This window comes from Somniosus microcephalus, chromosome 10 (genome assembly GCF_052327205.1).
Source record: "Somniosus microcephalus isolate GS21.2 chromosome 10, FLI_Smic_1.0, whole genome shotgun sequence".
Taxonomy (NCBI): Eukaryota; Metazoa; Chordata; class Chondrichthyes; order Squaliformes; family Somniosidae; genus Somniosus; species Somniosus microcephalus.
The window spans coordinates 230,978,713-230,988,507 of record NC_140996.1 but is presented as its reverse complement, the minus strand read 5'-3'; the positions used below and the strand labels follow the sequence as shown (position 1 = coordinate 230,988,507).

Sequence of the window (9,795 nt, the reverse complement as noted above, 5' to 3'; positions counted from 1 at the left end):
TCTAAGGATAAGGGGTAAGCCATTTAGGACAGAGATGAGGAGGAATTTCTTCACCCAGAAAGTGGTGAACCTGTGGAATTCTCTACCACAGAAGGCAGTGGAGGCCAATTCATTAAATATATTCAAGAAGGAGTTGGATATATTGCTTAAGGCTAAAGGGATCAAGGGATATGGGGAGAAAGCAGGGACAGGGTACTGAATTTGGATGATCAGCCATGATCTCATTAAATGGCGGAGCAGGCTCGAGGGGCTGAATTGCCGACTCCTGCTCCGATCTTCTATGTTTCTATGAGTTCTCCCCCGGTGTCCTGGGGCCAATATTTATCCCTCTACCAACATCACTAAAAAACAGATGATCTGGTCATTATCACATTGCTGTTTGTGGGAGCTTGCTGTGCGCAAATTGGCCGCCGCGTTTCCTACATTACAACAGTGACTACACTTCAAAAAGTACTTCATTGGCTGTAAAGCACTTTGGGACATCCTGAGGTGGTGAAAGGCGCTATAGAAATGGGAGTCTTTCTTTCTATTTGTTCTCCCCTACTCAATGCCCCACCTCCCACTGCCCCTCACCATCAGCCTCTATAGAAGTGGCAGTCTGACTTTGATTTGAGTCCATGGGGAGTATTTTGCGGAGTTGGGCTGATTTTACCCATTCCTGCATTAGGTGGCAGCAAAACACAAATTATAATTGATTACAATTGGCTGTGGGGGGAGGAGCGCCAGGCGTGGCTCACTGACTCCATGGTTATTAAATATTGAATGTTTGATGCTCACAGTCTGCTCTCTCTCTCTCTCTGTCGCTATGGGAACGGCCAGCGCTCTCTGACCCCCCTGGGGCTCTTTTCCGGGATGCACACTTCCGGTGCGGGGACGTGTTTGGCGGTGGTGCCGGAAGCTGGTGGCTCGGGTGAGCGACTCGGAGAAAGTGCTGGGCCCGAGGGGGGGGAGAGAGAGTCCCGGGGTACAGGGGGCCGGAGAGAGAGTCCCGGGGTACAGGGGCCGGGAGGGGGGGGGAGAGTCCCGGGGTACAGGGGGCCGGGGGAGCGGAGAGAGAGTCCCGGGGTACAGGGGGCCGGGGGGGGGAGAGAGAGTCCCGGGGTACGGGGGGGTGGAGAGAGAGTCCCGGGGTACAGGGGGCCGGGGGGAGAGAGAGTCCCGGGGTACAGGGGGCCGGGGGAGCGGAGAGAGAGTCCCGGGGTACAGGGGGCCGGGGGGAGAGAGAGTCCCGGGGTACAGGGGGCCGGGGGAGCGGAGAGAGAGTCCCGGGGTACAGGGGGCCGGGGGGGGGGGAGAGAGAGAGTCCCGGGGTACAGGGGGCCGGGGGGAGAGAGAGTCCCGGGGTACAGGGGGCCGGGAGGGGGGGAGAGTCCCGGGGTACAGGGGGCCGGGAGTGGGGGAGAGTCCCGGGATACAGGGGACCGGGGGGAGAGAGAGTCCCGGGGTACAGGGGGCCGGGGGGGCGGAGAGAGTGTCCCGGGGTACAGGGGGCCGGGAGGGGGGGAGAGTCCCGGGGTACAGGGGGCCGGGGGTGGGGGGGGGGGAGAGTCCCGGGGTACAGGGGGCCGGGGGGGGGAGGACAGAGAGTCCCGGGGTACAGGGGGCCGGGGGGGGGGGGGAGAGAGAAAGTCCCGGGGTACAGGGGGCCGGGGGGGGAGAGAGAAAGTCCCGGGGTACAGGGGGCCGGGGGGGGGGGGAGAGAGAAAGTCCCGGGGTACAGGGGGCCGGGGGGGGGGGGGGGGAGAGAGAAAGTCCCAGGGTACGGGGGGCCGGGGGGGGGGTGGAGAGAGAAAGTCCCGGGGTACAGGGGGCCGGGGGGGGGGGGGGAGAGAGAAAGTCCCGGGGTACAGGGGGCCGGGGGGGGGGTGGAGAGAGAAAGTCCCGGGGTACAGGGGGCCGGGGGGGAGAGAGAAAGTCCCGGGGTACAGGGGGCCGGGGGGGGGGTGGAGAGAGAAAGTCCCGGGGTACAGGGGGCCGGGGGGAGAGTCCCGGGGTACAGGGGGCCGGGGGGAGAGTCCCGGGGTACAGGGGGCCGGGGGGAGAGTCCCGGGGTACAGGGGGCCGGGGGGGGTGGGGGAGAGAGGGTACAGGGGGCCGGGGGGGCGGTGGGGGAGAGAGGGTACGGGGGTGGTGGTGGGGGAGAGAAAGTCCCGGGGTACAGGGGGCCGGGGGGGGGGTGGGGGAGAGAAAGTCCCGGGGTACAGGGGGCCGGGGGGGGGGTGGGGGAGAGAAAGTCCCGGGGTACAGGGGGCCGGGGGGAGGGAGGGAGGGAGAGTCCCGGGGTACAGGGGGCCGGGGGGAGAGTCCCGGGGTACAGGGGGGAGGGAGGGAGAGTCCCGGGGTACAGGGGGGCGGGAGAGTCTCGGGGTACAGGGGGCCGGGGGGGGGGTGGGGAGAGTCTCGGGGCACAGGGGGGAGAGTCTCGGGGTACAGGGGGCCGGGGGGGGGGAGAGTCTCGGGGTACAGGGGGCCGGGGGGGGGAGAGTCTCGGGGTACAGGGAGGCGGGGGGGGGAAGAGTCTCGTGGTACAGGGGGCCGGGGGGGGGGAGAGTCCGGGGTACAGGGGGCCGGGGGGGGGGGTGTCCCGGGGCACAGGGGGCCTCAGCGATTCCACAACCCCATTCCAGGCTTAATGTCCACAGCCGCGGGGGGATTGGCCATAGTGACCCCCAACCCTTAACCTGAACCCCTGTCGCCAACTCTTGATCTTTACCCCAACCCCTGATGTTAACTTTAACCCAACCCCTGATGTTAACTTTAACCCAACCCCTGATGTTAACTTTAACCCAACCCCTGATGTTAACTTTACCCCAACCCCTGATGTTAACTTTACCCCAACCCCTGATGTTAACTTTACCCCAACCCCTGATGTTAACTTTAACCCAACCCCTGATGTTAACTTTAACCCAACCCCTGATGTTAACTTTAACCCAACCCCTGATGTTAACTTTAACCCAACCCCTGATGTTAACTTTAACCCAACCCCTGATGTTAACTTTAACCCAACCCCTGATGTTAACTTTAACCCAACCCCTGATGTTAACTTTACCCCAACCCCTGATGTTAACTTTAACCCAATCCCTGATGTTAACTTTAACCCAATCCCTGATGTTAACTTTAACCCAACCCCTGATGTTAACTTTAACCCAACCCCTGATGTTAACTTTAACCCAATCCCTGATGTTAACTTTAACCCAATCCCTGATGTTAACTTTAACCCAACCTCTGATGTTAACTTTAACCCAACCCCTGATGTTAACTTTAACCCAACCCCTGATGTTAACTTTAACCCAACCCCTGATGTTAACTTTAACCCAATCCCTGATGTTAACTTTAACCCAATCCCTGATGTTAACTTTAACCCAATCCCTGATGTTAACTTTAACCCAATCCCTGATGTTAACTTTAACCCAACCCCTGATGTTAACTTTAACCCAACCCCTGATGTTAACTTTAACCCAATCCCTGATGTTAACTTTAACCCAATCCCTGATGTTAACTTTAACCCAACCCCTGATGTTAACTTTAACCCAACCCCTGATGTTAACTTTAACCCAATCCCTGATGTTAACTTTAACCCAATCCCTGATGTTAACTTTAACCCAATCCCTGATGTTAACTTTACCCCAACCCCTGATGTTAACTTTAACCCAATCCCTGATGTTAACTTTAACCCAATCCCTGATGTTAACTTTAACCCAATCCCTGATGTTAACTTTAACCCAACCCCTGATGTTAACTTTAACCCAACCCCTGATGTTAACTTTAACCCAATCCCTGATGTTAACTTTAACCCAATCCCTGATGTTAACTTTAACCCAATCCCTGATGTTAACTTTAACCCAACCCCTGATGTTAACTTTAACCCAATCCCTGATGTTAACTTTAACCCAATCCCTGATGTTAACTTTAACCCAACCCCTGATGTTAACTTTAACCCAACCCCTGATGTTAACTTTAACCCAACCCCTGATGTTAACTTTAACCCAACCCCTGATGTTAACTTTAACCCAACCCCTGATGTTAACTTTAACCCAACCCCTGATGTTAACTTTAACCCAACCCCTGATGTTAACTTTAACCCAATCCCTGATGTTAACTTTAACCCAACCCCTGATGTTAACTTTAACCCAACCCCTGATGTTAACTTTAACCCAACCCCTGATGTTAACTTTAACCCAACCCCTGATGTTAACTTTAACCCAATCCCTGATGTTAACTTTAACCCAACCCCTGATGTTAACTTTAACCCAACCCCTGATGTTAACTTTAACCCAACCCCTGATGTTAACTTTAACCCAATCCCTGATGTTAACTTTAACCCAATCCCTGATGTTAACTTTAACCCAACCCCTGATGTTAACTTTAACCCAATCCCTGATGTTAACTTTAACCCAATCCCTGATGTTAACTTTAACCCAATCCCTGATGTTAACTTTAACCCAACCCCTGATGTTAACTTTAACCCAATCCCTGATGTTAACTTTAACCCAATCCCTGATGTTAACTTTAACCCAACCCCTGATGTTAACTTTAACCCAACCCCTGATGTTAACTTTAACCCAACCCCTGATGTTAACTTTAACCCAATCCCTGATGTTAACTTTAACCCAACCCCTGATGTTAACTTTAACCCAACCCCTGATGTTAACTTTAACCCAACCCCTGATGTTAACTTTAACCCAACCCCTGATGTTAACTTTAACCCAATCCCTGATGTTAACTTTAACCCAACCCCTGATGTTAACTTTAACCCAATCCCTGATGTTAACTTTAACCCAACCCCTGATGTTAACTTTAACCCAACCCCTGATGTTAACTTTAACCCAACCCCTGATGTTAACTTTAACCCAACCCCTGATGTTAACTTTAACCCAACCCCTGATGTTAACTTTAACCCAGCCCCTGATGTTAACTTTAACCCAACCCCTGATGTTAACTTTAACCCAATCCCTGATGTTAACTTTAACCCAACCCCTGATGTTAACTTTAACCCAATCCCTGATGTTAACTTTAACCCAACCCCTGATGTTAACTTTAACCCAATCCCTGATGTTAACTTTAACCCAACCCCTGATTTTAACTTTAAGGGTTAGGGTAGAGGTCAGGGGTTAATCTGAACCTCAACCCCCTAACCTAAACCCAGCCCTTAACCCCAATCTTTAACCTTCACCCTGACCTCTGGCCGACCCCTGATCCCACCACCGTCTCCCAGGCCGCTCTCACTGGTCTGCTGCCTTTAGCAGAAGGGGTGAAATGGGAAGACACTTTTTTAAATCGGAGTGGCGGAGCTGCACGGTGTGTGTTTTGTTTCAGTGCAAAAATGTTTTTGTTTACTTTTCCAGGCCAGCGGTCGTTCCTGAAATGTCTGCCCCGGCCCCCCCAGGCCACAACTGGAGCAAAAAGCCGGCGGACGAGGACGAGGAGGACCCGGTGGACCAGATGATCTCCAGGACCGGCTGTGCCCATTTCCATCGCGCGGTCCAGGACTGCATGGCGGAGTTCCAGGACTGGCGGCAATGCCAGCAGCCCGTGCGCGACTTCAAGCAGTGCATGGTGGAGTACCAGCGACTGCGAGCTGGCCAGGCGGCCAGACATAAACCCAGCCCGGCCGGGAGCTGAAACCGGGGGTTGCGGTGGGGGGGTGGAGGTGGGGGTGCGGGACAACATCCTTCGAGAATCAACAAAATCTATTTTTTTTTCTTTCAATCCAAAAAAAACCCCTCGAGTTTCGGCAGGAGACGAGGAAACCATTTGGCGAGGACTTCTGCTGAAGCTGCGATATTGTGTGTCTTGTTCACATCGTCGAATTTTACAGCACAGGAACGGGCCATGTGGCCCAACTGGTCCGTGCCGGCGTTTATTCTCAACACCTCCCGCCCCTTACTGCTCAGAAAGTCCCTGTAACAGGAGCTCGAAACACCCGTTCAGTGACTACTCCCTGTTTTAAAGCAGCTGCCTGTTGGATTTCAGGAAAGTGGGGCGTGCGAAATTCTGCCGCTGCTCGATTCTGTCCCTCGTAGCTTGGATTCAGTCTGGAGAGAGCCCTGTAACACCAGGGGTGAATTACTGATAGTTACAGGCCTGACATTGGTGCTGGGAGCGGTTTGAGAGCAGTTGCATTGAGATTCGAGTGGTCGCCTTCGATTCTGCCTTTGGCGTGACAAAGCGAGGCAGAAAATGACAGCATTGGGGCATCAGGGAGCGATCAAAGTTTTCTTTAAGACCAGGAACCCCACCCCGTCCAACTCTGAAATCCCCTCCGATTCTGTGGACTGATTTTTAAAAACTTATTAACATAAAGCTTCACGTCGAGTCCTGCAGCAGTGAATAAAACTCCATAATTCATTCTGTGTTTGTGCTGTACTGCTCTTCATTCTGTGCCTGAGCTGTTTCTGCAGCACAACCATTGACGATCTGCCCATTACCATCATGCCTCTGGAACATGTGTCAAATTGTGGTACTGTATTGGCTGTACAGCGCTTTAGAACATAAGAAATAGGAGCAGGAGTAGACCATTTGGCCCCTCGAGCCTTGGCCATTCAATAAGACCATGGCTGATCTTCTACCTCAACTTGACTTTCCTGCACTATCCCCATATCCCTTGAGTCCCTTAATATTCAAAAATCTATTGATCTCTGTCTTGAATATACTCACTGACTGAACCTCCACAGCCCTCTGGGGTAGAGAATTCCAAAGATTCACCACCCTCTGAGAGAAGAAATTTCTCCTCATCTCAGTCCGAAATGGCCGACCCCTTATTCTGAGACTGTGACCCCTGGTTCTAGACTCCCCAGCCAGGGGAAAACATCCTCCCTACATCTACCCTGTCAATCCCTGTAAGAATTTTGTATGTTTCAATGAGATCACCTCTCATTCTTCTAAACTCTAGAGAATATAGGCCTAGTCTACTCAATCTCCTCATAGGACAATCCCCCCATCCCAGGAACCAGTCTGGTGAACCTTCGTTGCACTCTTCTCTATGGCAAGTATATCCTTCCTTAGGTAAGGAGACCAAAACTACACAATACTCCAGGTGTGCATAGTGGTTAGCACTGTTGCCTCACAGCGCCAGGGACCCGGTTCGAATCCGGCCTCGGGCGACTGTCTGTTTGGAGTTTGCACTCCCCGTGTTTGCGTGGGTTTCCTCCGGGTGCTCCGGTTTCCTCCCACAGTCCAAAAATGTGTGGGTTAGGTTGATTGGCTATGATAAATTGACCCTTAGTGTTAGGGGGATTAAATACGTGGGGTTACGGGTGTAGTGGCGCTTCTTAGTTTCCAAACAGGCAGCCACTGAGCTGTGGGGTTTTTAACAACGAGTAGACGCGTGTCGAAATAAAACGTTCCCAAACGTAGCTTTGTCTTTTAAACTGTTTACTATAACACTTAACAAACGGAATTACAAAGCAAACACGTATAAACGAACACGGTCAAAAACTGTACTGCTCCAAACCTCACAGCTTCTGCCTCCTTCAACCACGTGCAGTTTAAACTGTAAAATAGCTGCACCCATGTGTGGCTTAGGGACTGTTCCATTATGGCAAGAATGAAGGGGGTGTCTCGGACTATACTACTGGAGCAAGAAAATAGGGGGTTTCTTAATACAATAAGTCGGTCAGGTAAATTAACTGTATTATGCCATTTAACCACTATTTTAAAGTATTTTCTTAAGCTTTTATGGCTCTTACATTCCGGCCCCTAATTGACTAGGCACATGAAGCATATCAATTACTCAAACATTATGGGCTAGATTTTCAGTTGCTTGCGCCAGCAGTTAGCGCCTTAAGAGAAGTGATTTCCGGGCGCTATGCGTGTAGCGCCCGGGCGCAGCGCAGTTTGCGCCCCGCCCCAAATTAAGTTGCCCGTTAGCGCCGGCGCAAAGTTTAGCGCCCGCCCGGATGCGCGCGCAGAAAATGACGTCACATCCTCGTGCAACGCCCTTTGGCCGCCCCGATTGCAAACTTCAGTCGGACCGCCCCATTGTGCGGCGGGCGGCCGGAGCGTTTGGAAAAAGGAACGCAACACAACCAGCGCGGGCCCCGGGGGGCGCTAATTAAAGGGAACGTCCTCTCCAGTATAAAGGCCATCCATTATTTCAGAAAACAGTCTTGTGCAACGCATTTCTGGAGACACAACAAGGAGGATAGCTAACTGGTTTCAAGCAGCAAGAGCCAGGTATTTTTGGACTCAGGCAACAGCGCTGCAAGTGGCCATTTGGAAATTAGAGTGTTTGCCAGGATTTGATGGGGGTTGCATGGGGTGCCAACGCGGAGCTGCAGCTCCATGTCCGTAGGGCTCGCAGACGTATTGTGAGAGGGGCAGCCCTGGCTAGAGGCAGAGGGGGCTACAGGCGTCGGCCACGTAGGCCTTACCCAGTCAGGCTATACCGCCAGCAGCGCTCCTACCTAAACATGAGTGCCGCGCGATGTGTTAAAAGGCTCCGATTCCGGAAGGGGGTGATTGCAGAGATCTGCCACCTGCTTCGCCGAGATCTGCGGCCAAAGCTCAGGTGCAGGACGTCTCTGTCGGTGGAAGTGAAGGTGACAGTGGCATTGAACTTCTATGCCACCGGCTCCTTCCAATACGCTGCTGGGGACATAGCAAACATCTCCCAGTACGGCGCGCATCGCTGCATCCGCCAGGTGACCGAAGCACTGTTCAGAAGGAGAAGCCAATTCATCTCCTTCCCCATGGCCCTGGAGAGCCAGCATCAGCGCGCATTGGGATTTTCCAGACTCGGGGAATTCCCCTTGGTGCAGGGCGCCATTGACTGTACGCATGTGGCTTTGCGGGCCCCTCTGGAGCATGGCGAGCAGTATCGCAACAGGAAGGGCTACCATTCTCTGAATGTGCAGCTGGTCTGTGACCACAAGCAGCGCATCATGGCAGTCAATGCCAGCTTCCCAGGCAGCAGCCACGATGCCTTTATCCTGCGGCAGAGTACTGTGCATGACATGTTCCAGGCACAGCCTCCCCCAAGAGGATGGCTACTCGGGGACAAAGGCTATCCTTTGTGCACCTGGCTCATGACCCCGCTCCGCGCGCCCAGGACCGCTGCTGAAGAGGCCTACAACGAGAGCCATCAAACCACCCGCAACATCATCGAGCTAACTATTGGGGTCCTCAAGCAGCGGTTCCGCTGCCTTGATCGCTCCGGAGGAGCTCTCCAGTATTCGCCGGACCGGGTCTCCCAATTTGTGGTGGTTTGCTGCATGCTACACAACCTGGCTATCCGCAGGACTCAGGCACTGCCACCTGACGTTGGACCAGCACCTCAGGAGGAGGAGCAGGAGGAGCATGAGGAGGAGGAGGAGGAGGAGGAGCAGGAGTACGTTCCCAGGAGGGAGGGCCAAGGGCCGCACGACGCCACCTTATTACACGGTACTTCTAAGCCCCCTGTCAGGGAATGGCCAGGGGCCATGAGGGAAGATGAATGCAGCCGCTCCGCAAGCCCTCAGCCGGCGAAGCCAACAAACACTAAGAAGAACAACCATGGAGACTGCATGAATAAAGATAATTTTTTATTAAACAAAAATGAAAAGCCCTTCCCACATGAATCCCCAAAAACAATAAACGGGCCCCACAAAAAGCCCAACAAACGACTCACTCCCACAAACTGGGGAGGAGCCACTCCACCTTTATTGAAACCGGGCCTCAACGTCGGCCTAACGCAAAAAAAAAGCCCTCCAAAAGCACAACCATGGGCAAAATAAAGATGGCCACCGCCATATTAAAGGAAAGCTGGCCACACCCTCTACTGAGTGGCCCGCGAGGGCGAGACCTTGGCCAGCATTT

At 53.4% G+C, this 9,795-nt stretch overlaps 1 protein-coding gene across 1 annotated transcript; it reads left to right on the top strand.

Annotated features, from left to right (window-relative positions):
- The first annotated feature begins 800 nt into the window (after positions 1-800).
- On the top strand, positions 801-6,349 carry coa4 (cytochrome c oxidase assembly factor 4 homolog). The gene is made up of 2 exons (XM_085999748.1): positions 801-910; positions 5,346-6,349. The coding sequence occupies exon 2, from the start codon at positions 5,365-5,367 to the stop codon at positions 5,620-5,622; it is 258 nt and encodes an 85-aa protein (XP_085855874.1). The 5' UTR covers positions 801-910; positions 5,346-5,364; the 3' UTR covers positions 5,623-6,349.
- The last annotated feature ends 3,446 nt before the right edge of the window (positions 6,350-9,795 follow it).